Source organism: Phacochoerus africanus, chromosome 14 (assembly GCF_016906955.1).
Source record: "Phacochoerus africanus isolate WHEZ1 chromosome 14, ROS_Pafr_v1, whole genome shotgun sequence".
NCBI classification, from domain to species: domain Eukaryota; kingdom Metazoa; phylum Chordata; class Mammalia; order Artiodactyla; family Suidae; genus Phacochoerus; species Phacochoerus africanus.
The window spans coordinates 6,808,690-6,833,826 of NC_062557.1; the positions used below are offsets into that span (position 1 = coordinate 6,808,690).

The following is a 25,137-nucleotide window of genomic DNA, read 5'->3' on the forward strand; positions in this document are numbered from 1 at the left end:
ATCGAACCTTTGTCCCAGCTCTCCAGAGACACCACTGATCCTGTTATACAGCAGGAACTCCGAGATGCATTTACCTTTTTTTTTTTTTTTTTTTGCTTTTTAGGGTTGCACCTATGGCATATGGAAGTTCTCAGACCAGGGGGCGAGTCAGAGCTACAACTGCCAGCCTACACTATAGCCACAGCAACACAGGATCCAAGCTACATCTGTGACCTACACCACAGCTCATGGCAATGCCGGATCCTTAACCCACTGATTGAGGTCAGGGATCAAGTCCGAAACCTCACGAATTCTAGTCAGATTCGTTTCCTCTGCACCACAACGGGAACTCCTACTTTTTTTTTTTTAATGGCCACACCCACAGCATATGGAAATTCCCGTTAGTGGTTGAATCAGAGCTGTAGCTGCTGGCCTACACCACTGCCACAGCAATGCCAGATCTGAGCCCCATCTGCAGCTTTTGGCAAAGCCAGATCCTTAACTTACTGAGTGAGGCCATGGATGGAAACTGCATCTTCATGGATATGAGTCAGATTCTTAATCTGCTGAGCCACAGGCAGGAACTCTGCATTTACTTTTTTTTTTTCTTTTTTTGTCTATTCTAGGGCCACACCCATGGCATATGGAGGTTCCCAGGCTAGGGGTCTAATTGGAGCTGTAGCCACCGGCCTATGCCAGAGTCACAGCAACACAGGATCCGAGCCATGTCTGTGACCTACACCACAGCTCACGGCAACGCCGGATCCTTAACCCACTGAGCAAGGCCAGGGATCGAACCCACAACCTCACGGTGCCAAGTTGGATTCGCTAACCACTGAGCTACGACGGGAACGCCTGCATTTACTTTTAAAATCAGTTAAGTTATAGAAAAGAAGTTTCTCCACTGCTCCAAGCCTTATCCCCGCTGGTCCTGGTATCCTGAGATGAGGGAGGAAGGAGGCTGTTCTGTGAGTGGAGTGGGGAGAACATTTCCAATCAAGAGAGGCCTTGTGATGGATGCGCCGGTCTGAGCCTGCATGGCCTGCCGCCAGAGCCCTTTGCATGTCTCAAGTGCTCTCAGAGGATGCGTAGGCCGTCCACTTCAGGAAGCTCCTTAAAAACACTCTGGACTCCAGGAGCACAGCTGCTGCACGGAAGAGTCGACAGTAGCTCAGGACCACGCGGGGTCCCTCCCAGGCTGGCTCCGTTATTCACAGGACAAATGAGTCGCTGCAAACAAAAAGCCTGAACGGTGCCCCAAGGGGCATCCTGTGGAGGTGAGGAGTTTAGGAAGGGAATGCAGCAAGGACCCTCTGCACAGCTGGGGAGGTAGCCCGTCACGTGACCTCTGCCCCAAACCCACGTCATTGCCCAGAGATGTCCAGCCTGGCCTGTGAGTTACACACTCCTAGCTCTGACACTTGCTTCTACTAAGTCCCTAGTCTCTGCCCCTCTGTTCTTTTCTTTTTGCTTTTTAGGGCCGCACCTGCGGCATAGGGAGGTTCCCAAGCTAGGGGTCCAGTCGGAACTGTAGCTGCCGGCTTATGCCACAGCCACAGCCACGCCAGATCCAAGCGGCGTCTGCGACCTCCACCGCAGCTCACGGCCACGCTGGATCCTTAACCCACTGAGCGAGGCCAGGGATCAAACCCGCCACCTCATGGTTCCTAGTCGGATTCGTTTCCACTGCGCCATGAAGGGAACTCCTCTGTTCTTTTATTTACAAAATGAATGACCCATCAGGGTCATTAGGACCTTTAACAGTTAAAGGGTGCATTGGGACAGTACCTCGGAGATACTCAACAAACGTCCCTCATTATCAGCAACCTTAAAAGCAATAATCCCTAAGTAAGGATACAAATGAACTTATTTACAAAACAGATTCAGAACAGACTTCGAAAACAAACTTATGGTTCCCAAAGCGGGAAGGGAGTGGGGAGGGATGGACTGGGAGTCTGGGATTGGCATGTGCACATCGCTGTGTACGGAACGATGTGTATATAGCACGGGGAACTCTCAGTATTCTGTGAGAACCTGTATGAGAAAGGAATCTGCAAAAGAATGGGTATGAGTATAACCGAATCACGCTGGAGCATAGCCGAAATTAATGCAGCATTGTAAATCAATCAAATTCACTAAAACTGGGCAGGGCGGGGGGTGGGGGGGAAGCAACGACTTTTAGGGGGAACTCTGGTGACTCAGGCAGAGAGGCCTGTCCTTCGTCGGAAAGAGCAGTCAGGCCATGAGAGAGGCCCTGTGACATGCACTCAATAGCCTCGTCTTTCAATCCTCCACCCCGAAAGCTGCTCTGAAGCCCTTCCCACGGCCCCCCCCTCCCCAGCTGGAAGGGACCGTTAGGTACCCTCGTCACTCCCAGAGCTGAGGAAGCTGGAGACTGTGCATTTTAGTACAAGTGGTTTATTTCTCCCCCAGGTGAGCGCACACCTGTATCAGGCGGAGGTGTGCCCACGCCCCTCCTTCAGGGACCACCCAAGGGAGTCTAGTTTAGTGTACATGCATTAAAAACAACTCTAGTCGTCAACAGCGAAGGTTAAGAAGCCACACCTCGATGTCATCTGCACGAGACAACGGCCTCATGAAGGTGGGTTCACGGTACGTGTATGTACAGGTGAATGGGGGACAGTCCTGGTGGCCCCCTGGCCCCGCTGTCCTGGAGGCTTGGCTGGGGGCTGAGGACCACTTGGCTGTCAGTGTTTTGATGGGAAGGCAGCTCCTCCAAACTAGAAATGGAGCTCCTGTCCAAGGCCAGGTTCCCCCGCATCCCTGCTTTGGCGTGCCAGGCCGTGGGGGCTCCCAGCTCATGCGCTCTTTGTTGGCAGGAGGTTGGAAAAGCACCAAAGACCCAAACCCTGGATCCTCAGCAGAAAGGATGGTGGGTCATTATTTTCTCCTGGTCCACAAGCTCCTTCTCACCCAGCAGGTGCAGCTCAGGGGCTGGGGACAATGGGGGGGGGATAGGATGGTGGGAGAGGCAGGGAGGATACATCAGGTCACAGTCGCCCCTTTTTGCTAAAACCTTCTGTGACAAACTTGCCTGAAGACAAAAGGGAGAGAGAGCTGACCTCTGCATACAGATTCCTGGATCAGACTCTGTTCACGCTCAGTTTTCCCTCTTAAAGATTTTATTCTCTTAAAATGCCTCCCACCGAGTGGGATGAACCCACATCATCCCCATCAATCAGCTGCTTGGGACAGGATGTCTCGCTGATCTTTATTTTGTTTAAAAATCCCCCTTCGATCGGTAAAGAACTGGCCACTGTCAGCAAAATCCGCAAAGTAATGGGAGACAAATGGGGTGGAACAGAAGAACCCACATCTGTTGTAAAAACCGGATGTGCTGTGAGTTTCAATTCTTTGGATAATTAAAATCTTTAAAACACTGGCAACAACAACAAAAAAAAAGAGTTAACATCGCTTTCAAAGTGTCTGTGAATACCTGAGACCGTCCCTACCACGGTGAGCCAACTCCTAGCAGCGCTTCTGGAGTGGAAGTGAGGCCACAGAAGGCTACAGAAAGATGGGCCCACTACTTGGAAGTCCACCGGGCACGAGACTGTGGTCCCCCAGCTCAGAGCCACCAGTCTCCTGTGCAGAGCCCTCCAGGGCCTTCCCTGGGTGGCCCAGGAGACTGCTTTGGACAGAGTCTGGTCTCATCAGGAAAGTCACCCTCTTTAAAAGCATCTCCTGATAAGCCTTTACCTGCAGGGAAATGCCATCCATCCGTGTAGCCAGGAGGAGAGCGGGGATTCAGAGTGGTCACCTGAGCTTCTGGCTGTGCCAGCAGGAGGCACAGTCTTGGCAATGGGATCCTCGAGCCTGATCTGGTCCCTCCTCACTGCCACTCCCCACATGGGACATACGGGTGAACTGAACCAGGCTCCCAGCTCAGGGAGGGCCAAGCACCGGGGGCGGGGCGGGGGGCATTTCTGGTGTGAACAGGAGGCCAAGTCCAAGTCCAAAGTCCAAGTCATGGGTCTTCTGAATGCCTGGGAATCAGCCAACCCCGGGCTGATTCTCCCTGAATCTCAGCTGCTCCTGTGCGCCAGCAGAAGCCTTGCAATCCTGCAGGCGCGCAGCCTCCAGGTGGCTTTGGTTTCTATTAAAGAAACGCAGCTTTTTAACATGTGCATGAGTTAAAAACCAGAACGGATCAAGGAGGCAGGAACTCCTGGAAGTGTTAGGCTGGAAACTCGCTCCCATAGTGTCTCAGCTGTCCATCTGCCACCGACAGGTAGGTGGCCCTCATGCTGGGAGAGTACTGTGGGACAGAGGAGAGGGGACAGTCAGAACAGGGTATCACCATGCCACCTGTTAACCCAGACACTGTACTAGCAAAAACGCTGAGAATTTCTGAAGGAGCGTGAGCTGGGCCAGCCATGGAGTTTCAAAGACAAAGCATCGCAAGGAACGAAGGATACTAGAGTGGCCCAGGGAGGCTTCCTGTCTGCCGATGCTTCCTGCCCTGGGGCCGTCAGGACATCTGGTTCCCAGCCTTCAACTCAAGATGTACACATCTACCAGCCCCCCTAATGCACTTCGGAGCCCACCTAATGAGCAGGCTGTGGGCACAGGCCCACTGACTCAGCCCCAGGTTCAAATCCAGCTGTGTGCCATACTTGTCCATGACCTTGGCTGAGGTTCTCCAATCTCCCCAAGCCTCAGTTTCCCTACCTGCACAATGGACCTCTGAGCACTCAGCTTTTACACTGAAAGGACGGAGTAATGTAAAGCAGGACAGACCCCTAACACAGTGGCTCTCAAGCCCGGCTGTGCATTAGAGACACGGGGTGTGTGTGTGTTGGGCGAGGAGAGTCTAAAAGCATCCTGATACCCAGGTCTCACTCGCCTGTCTTTTTTTTTTTTTTTTTTTTTTTTTTTTAGGGCTGCACCTGCGGCATATGGAAGTTCCCAGGTCAGGGGTCGAATCAGATCTGCAGCTGCTGGCCTACACCACAACCACAGCAACTCAGGATCCAAGCTGCGTCTGCAACCTACACCACAACTCATGCCAACACCAGATCCTTAACCCACTAAGCGAGGCCAGGGATCGAACCCACGTCCTCCTGGATGCTAGCCGGGTTTGTTACTGCTGAGCCACGACGGGAACGCCTCTCCAGGTGCTTCTGATGCAGGCTCACGGGGAGACCTTCCTCCTAGAAGCAGTATTTCCTGGACCCGCTGGAGGACGAGGATCACCCGGGCTGTGTTTGGAGTGCCTGTATGGGTATTCTGAAACAACTGCCCAGCTCATTTTGGTCTATCAGGTCTAGGAGATGGTGCCTGGCAGGACAGGAGTGAGTCCTAGAAACCAGAGCTAAGGGGAGACATGTTTCTAGCCAAGGGGACTGGCTGTATGTTCTGATTACCTTGCCATGACCCGCCAGAGTGAAGGCTCAAGTCTGTCCCAGAGATGGAGCTGGCGGGGAGGGATTTAGCCATACGTCAAACACGCCTGATGAATGATATTTAGAGCAGGTGCAAGGGGAGGGAGAGTGGGGAGAGGCCAGCTGTGTGCTCTACATTAGGGCGCACATCTGCACCCTCCACGCTGTGGCTTCCTTGGTCAGCAGCCTGAGATGTCTCCTCACGCCCCTGGCATGGTAGGAGGGTGGGGGGCGGGGGTCTTCCTGGGGACAGGGGGATGTCAACTCTGCCAAAGCAATTCGAGTTTCTGGGCAGGTCTCAATTATGGGGGGCGGGGGAGGTTTATTCTGTCCTTGAGCCTTGCAAATAAGGTCCGTTCTTGGTCATCCCTGCTAACGGCAGCAGGGAGAGCGGCCCGAATCTTTCCAAACAGAAGGTAATCCGGGATGCATTTTTATTTGGCATCCCTGTCCCTCGAGCCATTCATTTTTTTCGCAGTGGTGGCTCTCCCCTAATTATTTTGTACTGAGATTAATATTAAAATCAAGCTGCACTCCTGGAGCCACAGTAGCTGGAACAAGGAACCCAAAAGGCTTCTCTGTTAGAGAGAAGCCAGCTTGGGATTTAAAAGGTGAAAAGTCTGGAAGCAGGCTGGGACCAGCCGCTCTCCCGGCTTGAGGCCCCCGGGCCTGGCTCCAATGCTCTTTGCCAAAGGACAGCAGAGAGGTTCCCTGGGCAAAAACAGCAAGGGAGAGATGGCAGGTGGGTCCGGGTACCACACTGCAGATGTATGGGGCCGTTTATCCTGCGGGTGGGGGCTGAGCTGTGCTCAGTAGCGCCCCGGCTTCCACCCACTAGATGCCAGTAGCAACTATCCCTAGTTCTGACAACCAAAGATGCCTCCAGGAGTTCCCATTGTGGCTCAGTGGTAACAAATTTGACTAGTATCCATGAGGACGCGGGTTCGATCCCTGGCCTTGCTCAGTGGGTTAAGGATCCGGCATGGTGTAGGTCACAGACGCAGACCAGAGGTTCCCAGGGGGAGCAAACTCACCCTGCGTGAGACCCAGAGCTCCAAGGTAAGGCTCACATGTCACCTCCTCAGACCCCAAAGGAATAGTTCCCTTCCTCTCAGTCCCAAAGCATCGCATGGCACTTAATACAACAGTTTTCTCTAGTTTCCCCCCCTGCAGACTGTCCATTTCCTGAAGCCAGGCTCTGGGTCCCCACCTCTCATTCCTGGGGCCACCACTATCATTTTCACCAAGAACACTTGCTGAAGCCCTGAGCGCACGTGAACTTCCCAGTTCTCAGGGCCCAGATCTATGTCCTGGGTCCCACATCTTGGCATCTCCAGGGCTCCTAGTTCACCAACTGGAGGCTCCTTTCAAACTACCAGGGTTGGGCAGCAGAAACCCCTCGATCCGCCCAGTCAAGGCAGGAGCCCCCCTTCCCACAGCCACTTAGCTCAGGAACTCTTGTGTCCAAAAAGTTCCGGCTGTAGCATAATGGGAACTGTGGTGTCTCTGTAGCACCAGGATGCAGGTTCGATCCCTGGCCCCCCACAGTGGGTTAAAAGATCCTGTGATGCTACAGCTGCAGTGTAGGTTACAACTGTAGCTCAGATCTGATCCCCGGCCCAGGATTCCAAATGCTGCAGGGCGTCCAAAAAAAAAAAAAAAAAAACCACCTCTTCTGCCCACCCCTGTGGTAGACTTCTGATCCCATCTTGGATCCCACCCCCTTTTTCTAATACTCACCACGCCTTTGCAGAGGAGGTGGGGTGGGAGGACAGGAGGAAGGGGTAAAATACGCTCACTCTTGGAGCCCTTACTGTGTCTACACATATACGTTTTCATAAGGCCCAATTCCCCCAGTGCTTAGACCTCCCTCGAGGTGCGGTTACACCCCCGTTCTACAGACGGGAAAACTGAGGCACAGAGTCGTGAAGTACTTGTCCAAGGTCACAGAGCTCATAAGCCAGGAGCTGGCATTTGCCCTGGGCACTTGGCACTAGATTCTACATTTCTGAACCTTAACTGTCTCTCTTTGAAGCGGTCTTTCGACCCTCATACTTCTTCAGGGGGCAGCCCACCCACCCTTCTCACCGCAGGCTCTCACCCTGATGCTGCGTCTAGGTCCCCTGACTGCAGCAGGAGGGGAGCCCGTGTGGGTGCAGCCCTGGGGACGCAGGAGCTGGGTGGGGTTAGGATGGGGCGGGTCTGCTCATTAGCCCTCTCTCACCTGCCTCCGCAGGGCCCCCCACCCTCCAGCCCAGGGTGTCAAGGCAAACAAATCTAGAAAGAAAAGATTTCCCTGGTGCAAAGAAGGGAGAGAAATGCTTCTTAGAACAGTATGTTCCTTAGAAAACTTACAAATGACTTCTCTGCCCCTTGGAGATGTATATAAACCTTTTGAAAGGCCAGTGAAAGCTCTAGGAGGTTTTTTTTTCTTTTTCTTTTTTCTTTTTTTCAGGGCTGCACCTGCAGCATATGGAAGGTCCCAGGCCAGGGGTCGAATCGGAGCTACAGTTGCCAACACACGCCACAGCCACAGCAACGAAGGATCTGAGCCATGTCTGTGAACTACACCACAGCTCATGGCAATGTGGGATCCTTAACCCACTGAACGAGGCCAGGGATCGAACCCATGACCTTGATAGGTTCGTTACCACTGAGCCACAGTGGGAATTCCTCTGGGCAGTTTTAAAATCCAGCAATATTTTCGTCTGGGAACCACTGAAAGGGTGGCATCAAAGAAGACTGTCCCATTTCGGTGGCACTTAGCCACCTTGATGGCCGCCCCCCATTACCAGTGTGACAAATGGCGCTGCTGAGTTCTCTTTCTTGAGGACAGGTACTCTCTACCCCGAGAACAGGTACGCAGTGCGGTGTATCTGCCTGGTTGTGTAGTCTCCTTAGCTGATGGCCAGCCAAGAGCGGGGCAGTCTGGTTTAAGGCTTACTCAGTAACAAAACTTGTTTTCATTCTTTCCCACCTCTACTGGGGGCGGGGGGGGGGGTTCACTGGGTCCACAGGAAAGGTTTTTCTCTTTAATTATGCCCCCCCCACCCCCGCCCCCCAAAGGGCAGTGCCTTTGCCTCAGGAGCCCAGGTTACCCAGGTTACCGTGGGCGGAGGGGAGCCTCTTCCGATAAGCGGCACGTTCTCATAGCGTGGATTCCCACCAAAGAGCACGGCTTGGTTCCTGCGGGGCCAAGAGGGAGGGCAGGGTGGGTGTGGGGGGGCTCAGATTTCTACAGAAGGGTCCCCAGGGTGTGCAGATGAGAGTGGGGGATGGAAACCCACAGAAGAGAGCGGGGAGGGAGTGTGGGCAGTGAGCTAGGGCGGGGGCACTCCCGGGGGCCCAAGGGAGAGGCAGCAGCTGTGCAGCCGGGAGAAATGCAGCTTCTCAGGCCTTTGATCTGCCCCGTGGATCTTCCTCCAGCCCTAGATGTTCCCGGGGGGGCGTCCTGCCAGGCGTCCCGCCACTGCGGCCAGGGGACCTGCTAGGCTTGGATTTCTTCCTCCCCGCCTGGCTCTCTGGACCAGTCATGCTGCCTGCAGATCCAGCTCCTCAGGACTAGGGAAGGAAAGCGAGGCCGCCCCAGCCTGATGTGTCGGGGAGGGGTTCGGGGGGTGCCACCTGGGGAGCCATGCCGTACATGTACTCCGAGACGGGGGCGTTGGAGATGGTCTGGGCCGGGGGCTGCAGGCTGGTCTGGCTGCCCAGGCCGCTGCTGTAGCTGCAGAAGCTGCGCAGCTGCCCCCGAGAGGGGTTGTGGGCGGCGATGCGCCGGGCCTGGGGGTTGAAGGGGTCGTCGTCGTCAATGTCGTCGTAGTCTCTGTCCCTAGAATGACACGGAGGATGGGGCTGGCCGTGAGGGGCGGGGTGGGGGTGCTCTAGGCAGTGGGGTGGTCCTGGCTCACTTCCCAATCGTTGCCCCCAGGACTCTCCCTCTGGCTACAGGTGTCTCCTCGAGGTTCCTTGAAAACATGATCCGCAGCCCTGCCTGTCACAGCTCACTCTGCTGCACTCCCAACCGCACGACCACCTCCTCCACGCAGCTCGCCAGGCCGATCACATGCAGGCTCCCCACCCTGCCTCCTTGTCTGGTCTAGTCAAGGCACCAGCGTCTGTCTCCTCAATGAGACTCTAGGTGCCCCGGTAACAGAGCTACCATCTATCCTTCTGGTATACTGGGGGCACCCCGCCCAGTCCCAAAAGCTCTCCTCATCATCTCACGCCAGAAAGAGAGGACAGCAAAGGATGCCAGGCTGCAGCATGACTCCATCACCATCCTTGGCCCTGCTCCTGCCCTGACTCTCTCCAACCTCTTTTTCCGGGCCAAGGTCTGTCTGGACTGTCAGGGCTGCTTCTGCAGAAATCCAGCCAGCCTGTTGGGGCTGATGGCCCAGGCCCCCCCCCCCCCCGCCGCCCTTCTCCACCCCAGATTATCAGCTCTTGGCTCAGAGCCTCCTGCCCGCTCCTCCAGGAACCCCACCCCACCCCCCACCCGCACCCCAGCAGCCCACCTGGTGGCAAAGTGCTTCCAGGCCCTCGGTGCTATGCAGATCATGGTGGAGAAAGCCAGGGCAGCCAGGAGGGAGAAGAGGCCGAGGTAGAGCAGGCCCTCGAGGCCATCATAGCAGATGCCAGCGAGGGCGTCCAGGTAGTCCTGGAAGAAGAAGAGGGACGTGCCCTTGGGGTGGGGGAGCTGTCTTTGGAAGCCCCCCCCGCCGAACTCCCAGCCTGGACCTGGGCTCTCGTCCCCTCCCCCATCCCAAGCACCTTGTAGAGTCACTACGGGTCCATGTAGGGGACCCCAATGCCATGGGGCTTCGTGGGTTCACTCTACGAGAACGTGGTGGACACCTACTGTGTGGGCTCTGAATAGGACAGATGAGCTTGCAGGGTGGGGCTGACAGGCGACAGGGGGCATTTCATCTGGGACCAGGATGGCAAGGAGTGGCGTGAGCCTTGAGCAGCTGAGGCAGAGGGGACAAACTTGGCGTGTACAGGACAGAGAGAGGCGGCCAGCAGGAGGCGGGTGAGATGGGCAGGCTGGGCCTCGAAGGGCAGGCAAGGAGTCTGAATTCAACCCAAGGTGACAGGAAGATACGGGAGGGTTTGGGGATGAAAGGGATGGGAGGCAATTCATCTTTATGTTTGTGTTTAATTATTTGAAAAGTTTAACAGCCCTGCCAATAAGTCTTTTTTTTTTTTTTTTTTTTTGCCATTTCTAGGGGCGCTCCCGTGGCATATGGAGATTCCCAGGCTAGGGGTCCAATTGGAGCCACAACCACCGGCCTACGCCAGAGCCACAGCAATGTGGGGTCTGAGCCGCGTCTGCGACCTGCACCACAGCTCACAGCAACGCCGGGTCCCCAACCCACTCAGCAAGGCCAGGGATCGAACCCGCAACCTCATGGTTCCTAGTTGGATTCGTTAACCACTGAGCCACGACGGGAACTCCCCAGTAAGTCTTTACATGGGTTTTTATTTTATTTTTTCACTTATTTTTAAAGTTTTGTTGAAGTATAGTTAATTGACAAGTCTGTGATAATTTCTGCTGTACGCGATTTGTCTTTAAAAGGACTGCTCTGGATGTCGTGCATGAGGGGGCAGGAGAAAGTGGGGACCAGTTAGGAGGCCATGGCCGTCACCCGGGGGCACAGCATGGCGGGTGGACCAAGGTAGGAGTCGTGTAGGGTGAGAAGAGAGGATGGAGCAGGATATATTGGGGAGTCTGAGTGTAAGGACTGGCTGAGGGCTTGGATGTGGAGGGGGAGGGAGGATACTGGGGTGACTCCCATGTCCCCAGCTCTGAAGTCAGACTGCCAGGGCCCGAAACCCAAGCACTTGACTTGACGGCTCTGGAATCTTCAGTGAGCTACCTTATAGATCTATAGATAAATACATCTATCCATCTATCCATCTATTGACACACACACATACACGTTGCTTATCTATAAAATTTCCCATGAAACAGCATGAATTTCCCAGTATAACTGTGAGGACTAAGTGACATATCAGATGCACAGTTCACAGAACAAGGCTGAACACAGAACCGGGTGCTCAGTAACTGGCCGTCATGATCAATATTATGACTCTTCACTTGAAAGCCACATGGGAGGTGAATGCTGTTGCCATACACTGGCTCACTGCTTCGGGGACAGGGGGTCCCCGCATACTCCCAGTGTGTTCTCTGCGTTAATGTCTGATATCCCAAGTTCCTAGAGATGACCCTGGTAATGAGATGGGAGGTCCACTTGCAACCCAGGGAGTTGGATGGGTTGACCAGATGGCTGGGAGTCTGGGCACTGGGGAGCAGCCTCCCTCACATAGCTCAGGGCCCCCCAGTGTTCTAGAGGTAAAGTGATCCAAATCTCTCACCCCCACCCCCTGGTACCCTTTCCTGAGTCTCCCCGGCTCAGCTACTGGAGAGAATCTAGAAGCCAGTGCCCAGCTTCCTCCCCACTCCCCGAGCCTGGAGGGAGCCCAGGCAATCACTCTCCTAGCCTTTGCTGGCTTCTCCCTGGGAAGAGGTAGCCTCCTGGGGTGCCCCCACCCACCCGCCCCTTAGGGCCACCCCAGCACCTTGTGCAGCCCCCGGCAATCCAACATGGCAGTCAGCTGGTGGAGGCTGGACTCTGATGAGTTCAACAGGAGCTGGATTCCAAGCAGATCTTTCTGAAGCAGGAAGAGAGACACGAACACGCAGACAGAGAGGCAGAGAATGAGCGCTGGGATGGGGAGGGCTTGTGGATAAAACTGGCCAACAGCAGCTGTGTAAAGAGGCCTTCAAAGCCAAAGGAAGGGGCTAGACTGCCAAGGGAAGGAAGGCTTTCTTTCCACAGCCTGGTCCCTGACGTCCTGGCCCGTGGGAAGTGGCTGCCTTACCTCTGCCGTGGGGAAGAGGGGCACCGCAAACTGCAGCAGGCCTGCGACCTGGATCTGCATGCTGGTCAGCGAGCGCTGGAAGACCGTCAGTGCCTGGGCCAGGAGAGACCGCGGTCCCGCGTGAGGTTCGATTCCCAGGCGCTCCCACAGCATGTGCTTCCAAGCAGCTCCCTGCACCCGCTCAAATGCAGCTGCCGTGACAGCCCCGATTACAGGCCTTCCTGCTTGCAGGAAGTCCCCGCAGTCTTCAGGCTGCCGGAGAGCTGCACTGTCTCCTTACTTCTTGCTATGCAGTGTCCTAGAGGGACAGCCTTGCCTGGGAGCTTGTGAGACATGCAGTCTTGGGCCCCACCCCTGCCAAGGACCATGATGAAGCAAAGAACACCCAGCCACCTCCACCTTACTGGTCAGTGCTGGGGCTTGGGGTCAAGAGGGAGTGAGCTGACCCCCAAAGAGGCTGGGCGGGGTGGGCCATACCTGCTGGAAGGGGCTGCTTCCGCTCTGACTGCAGTACAGGTAGTAACGGGTCACCTCTGCAAGGCAAAGACACTGGGTCAGGCAGGAGCTCACGAGTGACCAGGGCCTCGTCCCTGCTCAGCGGCCAAGCTGGGCCCCAAGCTCCCAAAGGAAGCAGCTTCTAAGAAGTGACCCAGAAGGCTGTATAGCCCAGGGAGCTATATCTGATCACTTGTGATGGAACATGATGGAGGATAATGTGAAAAAATGTATATATATGCACAGCTGGGTCACTGTACTACACAGCAAAAATTGACAGAATAATGTCTATCAACCATACTAAAAGAATTTTTAAAAATTAAAAAAAATGAGAGCTAGCCCCTGTCTAGCTCTGAAGTATGGGGGTGGGGAGGGAATGGGTAACCACAGGGCAGAAAGGGGTAAGTAGAGACACCGTCTGGCTGACCATGGGCCTGGCTTGAGCGTCCCAAGTGGGTCCAACAAGAGAGCCTGAGAGCTGGTTACCTGCGGGGACTTGGCCCTCCGTGATATTCAGGATAAAGGTGTCGGGAGCCACGCAGAAGTCACTGGTGCCCTGAGCCGGGGACAGACGGCAGGGATGGAGGAAAGTCACATGCCAGGCTCTGGGAGGAGCCAAGCACTCCGGGGACCCCGGAGCTGTCCTGGGTGGGCACCAACAGTCAGGAGCCAGCCCCCCACCCCCGCCCCACCCGCCCCACCCCCGGCTCTGATCCTGGCCCAGCCCCTGTCTAGCTCTGGAATTTTTTTTTTTTTTTTTGCTTTCTAGGGCCACACACCAGGGGCATATGGATGTTCCCAGGGTAGGGATCTAATAGTAGCTATAGCTGCCAGCCTATGCCACAGCCACAGCAACGCCAGATCTGAGCTGCATCTACAACCTACACCACAGCTCATGGCAATGCCAGATCCTTAACCCACTGAGTGAGGCCAAGGACCGAACCGGCAACCTCATGGTTCCTAGTGGGGTTCGTTTCCTCTGTGCCACCACGGGAACTCCACATACTGTTAACGTGTAACTCTTATTTCTGAATGCCTCTCCTGGGATGGATCTGGGGTGGGGGTGGGGTGTTTGGGGGATTTATTTGCACCACGGCCTGGTTTGCTCAACTCTGTTTTGTTTTTTCTCTTACTGTTATCAAGCCCACATGCTCTGGGTGTCCATGCATGAAGCCTCCCCCAGAATCTCTTTCTAAAGAGCAGCCAGGGGAAGCCTGGTCCTCCAGCCAAATCCTAGGGGCGCATTCCCCAAGGCCTTTTCCTGTTGGTGTCCTGTCCTCCTTCAGGAGGGGTGGCCTCAGGGGCCCAGGCTGGAGCGTCATCCATTCATTCACTGAGCTGGAAGTATTTACTGAGTGCCCCTTAGGTGCCATGCACGAGACCCAGTCGCAAGCTGTACCGTGGCACTAGGCGTATTCGGACAGGACTGGGGACAGAAGTACCCCCCCAGATACAGAGCTTCCACAGAGCCACATCTGTGCATGCACACATGCCCTCACACACACAAAGCCACGTGCTCAGGACCCTGGGAGAAGTGCTTCGTGTGCAAATCACCAGCATACATCGCCAGGAAGTCTGGCTCATGGTTATAAATCAGAGCTGCTGCCCCTGTGGGCCCAGGCATACCCCTGCACCCATCACTGGAGAGGCAGAGAAGGGGGCGAAGCCTGAGGCGGGGGGAGGGAGGCCTTGGGAAAAATCCAGAGCAAGGGCGCCATCTTGGTCTGCCCCCCCCCCCCCCAGGGGATCCAGAGAAGGACAGGAGGCCCCTGGCAGAGGCCCTGCCAGGGATATGGCCTCCCATCCAACTTCACTCCATAGGCCAGGCCTGCTGTCAGGCAGTCAGTGAGGATGCGACATCCTACCAGCAAAGACAAGGGCTGTACGTGCGTGCGCACGTGTGCCTGTTCTTTGAGCTCCAGGGTTGGGGCCGTAGGGGCGGGGCTGGGAGGTGCCCTGGGCACAGTTGGAGTCACCCCGTGACCCTCCTAGAATGAAAATAAATGTGCAGAAAACTAAGGAATATTGGAGTTCCCGTCATGGCTCTGTGGTTAACGAATCTGACTGGGAACCATGAGGTTTTGGGTTCGATTCCAGGCCCTGCTCAGTGGGTTAAGAATCCGGCATTGCTGTGAGCTGTGGTGTAGGTCACAGATGCAGCTCAGATCTGGCGTTGCTGTGGCTGTGGTGTAGGCCAGCAGCTGTAGCTCCAATTCGACCCCTAGCGTGGGAACCGCCATATACCGCAGGTCTGGCCCTAAAAAGACAAAAAAGGAAAAAGAAAACCAAGGAATATTTACCACGGGGCCTCCCCCCCTTCCCCGCCCGGGGTTAACCAACCTGTCTCGTCCTACCAACCCTCCCCTCCCACTTTTTTTTGGGGGGGGGTGTTTTTAGGGTCACACCTGCAGTTATGGAGGTTCCCAGGCTAGGGGTCGAACCAGAGCTGCAGCTGCCGGCCTAGGCCACAGGCACAGATGAGCTGAGTCTGCAACCTACACCACAGCTCACAGCAATGCCAGTTCCTTAACTCACTGAGCAAGGCTAAGGATCAAACCCGTGTCCTCATGGATACTAGTTGGGCTCAACCTGCTGACCCACAATGGGAGCTCCCTCAGCAACCCTTTGAGGGCTGTTCTCCTCATTCTCAGGAAACTGAGGTCTGGGAACTTCAGTAACATTCCTGGGTGTTCCTGCCGGGGTGTGAGTGTGTGTGTGTGTGTGTGTAGGGGGAGTGCAGGCCCAGCCAGGGTGTCCCAGAGGCCACACTCCTACTTCCCCACCAGACTCAGTGAAGCGGACCTGCAGCCACCTGCTCTGCACCCGCATCCCCCCACTCCTTAGCCGATTCCCAGAGCCCTGCCTCAGTCAGTGGCGCTCCATGGCAGAGGCTGGGGGGTCCTGCCCTCCCTCCTCCCCCGAGTCCACTCCTCCCATCCCTGGGTGCTTTCTCTCCTCTGGGTCCCGCACCCACCCCTCACCTTCGGTCTTACACCCCTGACCCAAGACGGCAGGTAGGACTCAGCTCCTCAATTTCACCACCCTCCCCCTCGTGTTCTCAGGGGCAGTGGTCCTTCCCCAGGGAGGCCCTTTCTGGGAGACCAGAAAGGGAGCGGGTGCAGCTGCAGTGTGGCTCTCAAAAACAAAAACAACCCCCCCCCCCCAACGGGCTCGGCGAGCATGGGCAAGGGCCACACAAAAGCTGCCCACAATAGCCTCCGGGGGCCTGGCTCCCTCTGGCCCCCTTCCCATGAAAATGCATCAGGACCTGCAGCCCCGTCAAAGGCCCATTCAGCGCTTCACCCGCTCCCGCTTCATACAAGGGCCTGACTAATTGAATTAGGGCAACGGCCTTTCTCTCCAGTTCCCTGGCATTCGGGGCACGGGGCACTTGGCTAGGAGCTTAAACTGCCTCTGGTTTCCTAGAACACAGAAGCCTGGGGAGAGGGAGAAGTCCCCGCTGGGAGGGAGCTTTCTCCCAAAGTGCAGCCCGTGGTAGCCAGCTGGAAGCCACTGCAGCTTCCAGAAGGCAGAGGCTGCCGGGGGGCAGGATGGGGCCCCGGGAGAGCGCCCCATGTGCAAGTTCCTCTGTGCTCACTTTTGTCCCTGGAGGAGAGGCTGTCGGTCAGGCAGCTGTGCGTGTGGCTCCGGCCAGCAGCCGCTCCCCCCGGGCCACTTACAGCTCTCCCAGCTCCAGATGACATCAGGGCGCATGTGAGCATGACCCCCCCCCCCTCCAATTCCTGCCCTTCCCTGCACCTGGAGGGGCCCCAGTGCTTGGAACGGTAGGCTCCAGACTGTCCCCTGCTTCCTCTTGTCCAAAGTGGACATTGCATGAGGGGAAAGAGGGGGACAAAACAGGAGATGCCCACCTCCTCCGCTTTCCAGACAAGCTCTGATCAAAGCTGATCCAAGCCAAGCAGAACCAGAGTCTGTTCATTCTGGGGGCATCATGGAGGCTGAAGGGCCAAGGCCAGAGCCACCAGCCAGACCCCAAGTCACTGGGCAGGGCATGTGTTTGGATAGAGGGTTTCCAGTGCGAGCCCCTCTCTTTTCTCCCCGGGTAGAAAGGGCATAACAGATGCAGGTCACATGGTTAATGTGTGGCCCTTAAGTCAGCTAGGGGTTCCCTGAAATCCCCAGGTAAATGCTGCCCCCCTCTACATCACACACGCACACGCACGTGCGCACACACACACACACGCACGCACAGCACTGCCACTGGGTTGATTCACACCAGGGTGCAACAGTCTGTCTGCATGTCCTTCTTGTGCCAGCTGCGACTTCGACTTTGTCCTTAGACTTAGTCGAGAGCAGTTTTCCTGGTATCAACATCCCCAGGCACCTGCACCGCTGAGGGTCACGCAGCCCGACGTCAGCTGAATGAATGAGTGACACAGGCACACAGCTCATCTAAAGCATCAGGTCTATTAAAGGCCAAATGTACCTGCATAGGAAACATCCTCCTTACACTCCTAACTGACCTTGTGTGTATTTAGGCTTTTTTCCTTCTTTTTTCTTTTTAGGGCCATTCCTGTGGCATATGCAACGTCCCAGGCTAGGGCTCAAATCGGAGCTGTAGCCACTGGCCTACACCACAGCCGCAGCAACAACTCGGGATCCGAGCCATACCTGCGACCTACTGCACAGCTCACGGCAACGCCGGATCCTTAACGGACTGAGCGAGGCCAGGAATGGAATGCATATCCTCACGGATACTATGTCGGGTGTTCTCAACCTGCGGAGCTACAACGGGAACTCCTGTCTTTGTTTTTTAACATTTTGAGGCACCACCTTTGGAAACACAGACCACTGTGTTTTAGATGGTGTGTGAACCCAAGGGCAATGAACGGGACAGGAGGCAAACAAAATGCCAGCGTCCATGCTCTTGATGGTGGAGAAGCCAGCCCGGGAGTGCGCTTCCCAAGCCAGAGGGCTCCTCCAGCCCGAGGTTCAAGCCCCGACCACCCCCACCAGCCCCAGGGAGATAGGACCTTGTGCCTTCCTCATCAGCAGTGGCTGGGAGCAGGCCAGCAGGGTGGGCAAGGGATCGGGCTTCAGGCGTCTTAGCTTGGCTCTGCCCCCAGATGCCTCGTGATCCGGGGCAAGCCTCTTCCTTTCCCTGGGCCCCGTGTCCCCGTCTGAAGGGTGAGGGCACTGGCATGGATAAGCCAAGCGCCTTCAGTTCTGAGACTCTGGGATTCTAGGTTAGGGACTGAGATTGGGATGCTGGACAGGACACATCAATGTGCTAGCTGGTTGGACCACCCACCACCCCCACGCCCCCCAACTCACCACTGCTGCAGCCGCGTCGGCGGCCAGGGACGTCCAGCTGAGGAGCAGGGCCAGCATCCCGCAGCACAGCATCCTAGGAGAGAGGCGGCCGCCGGTGGGATCCAGGCGAAGGTTGGCAGGCGGGGATCCCGTGATGGCTGTCACCCCGCCAACCTTTAGTGCCCTTCCTTTCAGCTACCTGTCCTCCCTGACCCCCCCACACTCTTGCAGTGGCCCTGAAGGCAGCTTCAGTCTCTGCCCTGACAGGCTGATGGCTGGGGGAAGGGTACAGACTGATGCTCAGAGCACAGGCCCCTAGGCCAGAGACACAGCGGCACGGGTTCCCACTAAGGAGGCAGTGAGCAGCGCTGGTGCTTCAGCCCCAGGGGTCGTGGAGGAACAGGTGAAAGAAAGCCCAGTCCTTGCTTGGTGTCCAGTCGGTGGCTGCTGCCCCCCTTGGCTGGGTGCTGAGGAGGGGGCAGAAGGTGGCTTCAGGCCACTGCCCCCACCACATCCTCCCGGCCTGGCCAAACCCTCAAGTCTCACTGATGGTGGCACCGTCACCCCACCGGCTTGGTCAGCTCTTGTCCCAGGCCCAGAGGCAGGGCTACTCACGAGGCCAGGAGGCACCTGGAGCGCTTGGCCAGTCCCAGGCAGGTGAGGAGGCAGATGACTAGGTCCAGGACGAAGAGCAGGAGGTAGGAGAGCCACCTGGGCGGAGGGGGAGGGCAGTCATGGGGAGCCCTGGACCGCTGTTCCATGCCTGCCTGACCCTTTGTGATACCAACTGCCCACAGCCAGCAGCTAAGCAGACCAGACAAGGGGCACCCCTGCCCCCAGACGGGAAGAGCCCAGCGTGCTGGGCAGACAGCTCTTTGGGGCTCTGGTGGCTGCACCCCAGCTTCTGCCTGGACGAGGGAGCCACCCTCCCCACCCCGGCTGAGTGTCTCAGCACTGTCCCCAGGACGTTCCCCAACGGGACATGTGCTACCTCCACACCGTGCACTCTGTCTGCCAGTATCCGTGCGTGGGCAGAAGAACAAGAAAGGCGGCTGATGCAAGCCAAGAAAGGAACTTCCCCTTCTGATTACTTTGGACCAAGTTTCAACAGCCACATGTAACGAGCAGCCACAACGTGGACACTCGTCTTTTGGCTGCTTCCCAATCGGCATCTCTTTAGACCCTGGTTCCTGCGGCTTCTAGAACTCTTGCACACTGTCAGGGAGGCAAGACCTGACATTTATACCCACGGATCTAGAAAGCCCCTAAGAGGCCCGCTGCTGCTGCTTCTTCTTTTTTGCTTTTTAGGGCTGTACCTGTGGCGTATGGAGGTTCCCAGGCTAAGGGTTGAATCAGAGCTACAGCTGCTGGCCTATGTCACAGCCACAGCAACGCCAGATCTGAGCTGCCTCTGTGACCTACACCACAGTTCAAGGCAATGCTGGATCCTTAATCCACTGAGCGAGGCCAGGGATCGAACCCGAATCTTCATGGTTACGAGTCAGGTTCGTTACTGCTGAGCCACAACAGGAAGTCTGAGGCCCGCTTCTTTGATGATCGCTCAGCCCGGCCTCCCCTTCGCCACGGTCTCCCCGTCTGTCCCCCAAGAGGTCTGAGATCCACCACTTTGGACATTCAGATTCATCTCAACCAGCTTTTGTGCCGGGCACCAACTTAGCATCAGGGGACACCTGGATGAGTGGGCTCGTTCCCATACCATCAGGAGCTCAGGGTGGGGCAAGGGGGCTCAGGCCAGGACACCCCAGGGGACTGTGAGTGTCCAGGCCTCCCAGCCCCTCACTCCTCTGGCTTTTTGGTCCCCTGGGACTGGGGTGATGGGGGAAAGGCAGTCACCTGCCAGCTGGGGGACCTTGGCAAGTGGCTGCCCCACCCCTGGCTCCTTGAGCCTCAGTTTCCAAAACCACGAAGGAAGCTGGAACCCTCATCTCCCAAGGCTGGGTGAGGATTAAGCACTTGCTAAATGAAAAGGGCAGGAAGAGGCAGAGGGATTCTGGGGTCCCTGCTTCTCAAAGCACTGGCTGCTGAGCCCAGGGTGCCCGAAGTCCAAGGGTGCCATGAAGATCCCAAGCAAAGCGCCCTCCTTCCTTCCCTTCTGAACAGGTTCCCAAGGCGCCCTCACAGCTCAGGGCCAGCTCCTCCCCACCCAGAGCAGCCACTCCCATCTGCCCTGTGCTGGGGCAACCATCTGAGCGGCAGGTGGACAAAGGAGGCAGGGGCCAGAGAGAAGCTTCTCCTATTTCCAACAGAGGGAGGCTTCCAATCCTGACTTGTTTCTATTTTTTCTTTTTTTGTGCCACCTGCAGCACATGGAAGTTCCCAGGCTAGGGGGTCAAACCGGAGCTGAAGCCGCGAGCCTACACCACAGCCACAGCCACAGTCACATGGGATCCAGGCCTTGTCTGCAACCCACACCATAGCTTGCAGCAATGCCAGATCTTCGATCCCACCAAGCAAGGCCAGGGATGGAACCCGCGTCCTCATGCACACTAGTTGAGTTTGTTACCGCTGAGTCACGGCGGGAGCTCCCGCATGACTTCTCTTGACACAAAAGCTAAATCAACGCGTGGACCTGTCCTCTCCAGTCATGGTTTTTGCATCACTAATACCATAAGGATGATGAAAAAGAGTCTGGAGTATGGGTAGGGGGTGAGGTGGAGCTGGAAGAGAGTGACCAGAGGCTCCAAGGGCGAGGGAGTGTGCTGGAGGCCACCTGGCAGCCTCTTTGTGAACAGAGGCTTAATGCCCAGAATGGGGCCTAATCAAAATCCTCAACTCCTGCCTGGAGTAGGGGCAGCCACTGCAGCCTCTGGGGTTCCCGGGAATGAATCTGGGGGCGCTGGGGAAAGTGCAGCACCTACTCTCCGCTAGGACGAGGCCCCCAAGGAACCAGGCTTCTTAGAATCAGCATCAGAGACTGAAAGAGCCTCTGGAACATCTAGCACTAGGAGCCCATTCTACAGACCGGAGAACTGAGGCCTGTGGGAGAAGAAACTGTCCTGGGAATTCCAGGCTCTTTCCATTGTCTCTGAGCCTTCCTGCGAGAAACAGAGCCAGCCATTAGGCACCGCACCAACAATTAGGAACCTCTCAAAATCTGGTTTCGTGTTTCAGACCTAAAGGTTTCTAGTTACCTCTCCCTCCTCTGTGTATTAGCAGGAAATCAAGTTAGGATTGCTTCTAACCAACTCTCCACGATTGTGTTTCAACGTCCTCTCTCTGCATTTACGCCTCGTGTCGTACGGGGTTCCTGGAAGCAGCTCTTCGAGGCAGATGCGTTTTCCCAGAGGAGCCAGGCGAAGGCCTGGGGATGTGTTTCTAACTGAGAACTTGGCTCCCACCGTGGCGGAGGCCCTTACTCCCGCCGCTCCTCCCACATCCGGCCTCCATCCAAGTGCTGGCTTTGTTACACCCTTTGTAAGCCTCCTGGCTTTTTAACTGCCTCCAGGACTTAGCCGGCCCTTGTGTAAAAGTACTACTAAGTATTCGCTTAGCTGGATGGCTATGCTCTAGAACCATCTGGAAAGCAAAAATGGGGAGGCTGTGCAGAGGAAACCCAGCCCATAAGGCCGGTTAGCTCATGAAGAATCAAATGAAGCTTTTGTTCTGCGGCAGCTCAGGAGAGGGAGGGAGGGAGCAAACAGCAGACGAGGCGAAGGGCCAGAACATTTTGCCAACGCTCAGAAGCCACAGGTGCTAACCTTGGACTAGACCCGAACAACGGGTGGGGGTTGGGGATGTGGGTTCCAGGGGACCCCCTCGATCACCCACACTGAAATAGATACCACGCAGTTGTTAGCACCCTTAACCCTTTCAAAAATAATGTCGGAGTTCCTGCCATGGCTCAGCGGATTAAAAGCCCGACTAGGATCCATGAGGATGCAGGTTCGATCCCCGACCTTGCTCAGTGCGTTAAAGAGCCGGTGTTGCTGTGGCTGCAGCTCCAATTCGACCCCTAGCCTGGGAACTTCCATGTGCTGCAACTGTGGCTGTACAAAGAAAAAAAAAATCTTAGGAGTTCCCACTGTGGCGCAGTGGTTAACGAATCCAACTAGGAACCATGAGGTTGCGGGTTCGGTCCCTGCCTTTGCTCAGTGGGTTAACGATCCGGCGTTGCCGTGAGCTGTGGTGTAGGTTGCAGACGCGGCTCGGATCCAGCGTTGCTGTGTCTCTGGCATAGGCTGGTGACTACAGCTCCGATTCGACCCCTAGCCCAGGAACCTCCATATGCCGCGGGAGAGGCCCAAAGAAATAGCAAAAAGACAAAAAAAAAAAGAAAAAAATCTTAAAAAATAAGCCTTCTGATATAGACAAACGCATACATTCTCATTTCAGCATGGTCATTCTCCACCTGCCCACGTTCGCAGCTATGGCTGCTCAGGGAGACTGCAAAGGCGGGGTCAAGATGGACACCCGCTTTCCCTGACAAAGACTTTGAAGGCTCAGGCCATGAATGACTCCCACATCATGGGACTCATCAGATGCCTCTGGGGTCACAGGTCCCAGCCGGTCCTTAGAGCTGGCAGTTTCTTTTGGTCACTCGGGAGAAAGGCACTTTGGGACATAAGCCAAAAAAAAAATTGGGGAAGTTGCATCTGTCATATCTGGGAAGGCAGGGGCTGGAGCCTTGGGGTGGGGGAGGGATAAGGGGTGATGCCTGGAGCTGGGGGGCCCACCAGCTCCCCCTTGTCAGGGCCCGGCCATCTCTTACCCCAGGGAAGGGGAGGAGAGGCCTGGATGGGGAGGTCTCTGGCCAGAGGCCACCAGGAGCATTTTCTCTGGATCAGTATTAGTTCAGCCTGGGGCGGGGCTTTCTCATAAAGGGGAAATGAATCCATAGTACATTGTGCAACGTTAGGGTAAAGACTCTGACCTTGGCTGAGGCTTGAAGAAGAGGCAATGAACTGGAGAGGGGGTGGGGCACCCAAAGAGCAGATACTGGCTCCCCAGCACCTCCTCCCTGCCAGGCGCCCTCCCCTGGGGGCACAAGGACCTATATGCCAGGAGTTCGTGCCACCCTTTGGTTGGGAGCCGCGCAAAGCCTCCTTTCCATGGCTCTGCCCAGCGTAAGCTTCACCAGACCCCGTGCATGGAGGGAGGCGGCTGGTCCCTGGCCAGCTGGCCTGGGTTCAATGTCTTCATCGGGGATGGGGTCTGGGTGATGGGGAGGCAGGGGAGATGTAAACAAAACCCCAAAGATGAGATAATGCAGGTATGAGTCTACATTCCTGATACAGGGAAGGCGGGGACGGTGCCTTGTAGCCCCCATCACTCTGGCGGGGGCATCCCTGGGCTTGCTAAGGAGTTGCCCAGTGGGGAGGTGCCACGCCGGCAAAGAGGCCTCCATCTCCCTGGCCTCCTGCATCTCTGGTGCAGGAAATCCCATCCCCAAAGCCCCAGCAGACGAGGGACCCTTAAACTACCTGTGCATCACCCAGGCCAGCCACCAAGAATGCTGGTCCCAGAGGGGCCCCTGCTGTGTGCGGAGATCTTGGCACATCCCTGCCCCTCTCTAGGGCTCAGTGCCTGCCTGGACGAGCAGGCTGTACTACGGGCCCACCCACCAGCTCTCAAGTCCTCTGATTCAGCCAATGGCTTACTATGACCTTGGGTGGCACTTTCCCTCCTGAGCCCCAAGATGCTGACTTGGATGAAGGGAGCTGGAGCAGCCGGGCCCCTCACCTGTAGTACTCCACGTAGCCAGTCTGGTCAGCCAGTTCGGTCAGCTGCATGGTGACCTCCCTCCACGCGGGCACCCCTGCCATCTGGACAAGGATACTGCCCGCCATCTGCTGTATGAACTTTAGCGTCTGGAGGTAATCACCCCGGGCGGCAAAGATCTCACTGAGCCGGGCCAGGTGCTGCTCCAGGTCCACCTTCATCCTCTGGGTGGTTCCGGACACCTGGGGGGGCGGGGCTTGTGAGTCGGAGGGGCCTTGGGTGGGTGGAAGCCTCTGCCTGACTCTGGAGAAGGGCTTGGCCTTGAACACGTGCCCCAAGCCCTGAAGGCAGAGGATCCAGACAGCAAAGGATGGATGCCAGAGGCTCCCACCACCCACCTAGCCCAAGGGTCCCTCCATCCAGGGGACAGGCCCGACCTGGCCTTAACCGGGCCCTGGGCTCCAATACCCAGAGCCCCACTATAAAGACAGACCCAGAAGGAGGAGCAAACAAGAGAAGCCATTTTTTTTTTCTTTTTGCTTTTTTAGGACAGAACCTGCTGCACAGACGTGGAAGTTCCCAGGCTAGGGGTCGAATCAGAGCTGCAGCTGCCACCTACACCACAGCCACAGCAATGCGGCATCCGGCAACACCCGATCCTTAACCCACTGAGTGAGGCCAGGGATCGAACCCACATTCTCATGGATACTAACCAGGTTTGTAACCCGCTGAGCCATACCAGGAACTCCCAGAGAAGCCATTTTTCTTCCTTGAAGATTCTCTTAAAACTTTCAACACTTTGGACGATGGATTCTCATTTAGGGTGAGGAATAAAATGTTTAAACCCAAGAGTCCCTCTGCTACCTGACCTTTGGCTTCTGCAATCGGCTTTCTCAGCATCTCACAAGAGAAAGGCTCTGTTGTCAAGCAACAGCTCACAGCCTCCTGAACACGAGCGAGGGCAGAACAATGGAACTTTGAATTAATGCAGGCAGACCCGATCCTGCCTCCCTCTGAACAGCCTGGACACGTGACAGGAGGAGGAAACTGGTGCTTTCTGTGTGCGATCATCCCAACCCCCCTATCTCCCTTCTGTCCTGCCTGGAGTTGAGTGGACCTTGAAGCAAGCATCTTTCTTTTCTTTCTTTCTTTCTTTCTTTTTTTTTTTTTTTTTAGGGCCATACCAGCGGCACATGGAGGTTCTCAGGCTAGGGGTTGAATTGGAGCTGCAGCTGCCGGCCTGTGCCACAGCAACGGCAACATCAGATCCGAGCTGCATCTTCGACCTACACCGAAGCTTGTGGCAACACTGGATCCTTAACCCATTGAGCGAGGCCAGGGATTGAACCTGCATCCTCATGGATAGTAGTCAAGTTCTCAACCTGCTGAGCCACAACGGGAACTTCGGAAGCATCTTTCTATT

The 25,137-nt window shown here is 56.0% G+C and overlaps 1 protein-coding gene across 5 annotated transcripts in view; it reads right to left on the minus strand.

The window, feature by feature from the left end:
• Window positions 1-2,379: 2,379 nt before the first annotated feature.
• Window positions 2,380-25,137, minus strand: part of TTYH2 (tweety family member 2) — a 43,494-nt gene continuing 20,736 nt past the window's right edge. For 4 of the 5 annotated variants that reach the window (XM_047757035.1, XM_047757036.1, XM_047757034.1 and 1 more), the window contains 11 exons: window positions 23,736-23,956; window positions 18,651-18,746; window positions 18,057-18,129; window positions 13,248-13,317; window positions 12,744-12,799; window positions 12,267-12,359; window positions 11,964-12,056; window positions 9,899-10,041; window positions 9,028-9,213; window positions 8,492-8,570; window positions 2,380-4,258 (listed from right to left, as the gene is read on the minus strand). In XM_047757035.1, the coding sequence (XP_047612991.1) occupies window positions 4,178-4,258; window positions 8,492-8,570; window positions 9,028-9,213; window positions 9,899-10,041; window positions 11,964-12,056; window positions 12,267-12,359; window positions 12,744-12,799; window positions 13,248-13,317; window positions 18,057-18,129; window positions 18,651-18,746; window positions 23,736-23,956 (1,191 nt within the window). In that variant the 3' untranslated portion in view covers window positions 2,380-4,177. The remainder of the gene's footprint in view (window positions 4,259-8,491; window positions 8,571-9,027; window positions 9,214-9,898; window positions 10,042-11,963; window positions 12,057-12,266; window positions 12,360-12,743; window positions 12,800-13,247; window positions 13,318-18,056; window positions 18,130-18,650; window positions 18,747-23,735; window positions 23,957-25,137) is intronic. The other variant, XM_047757038.1, reaches the window with a different exon arrangement.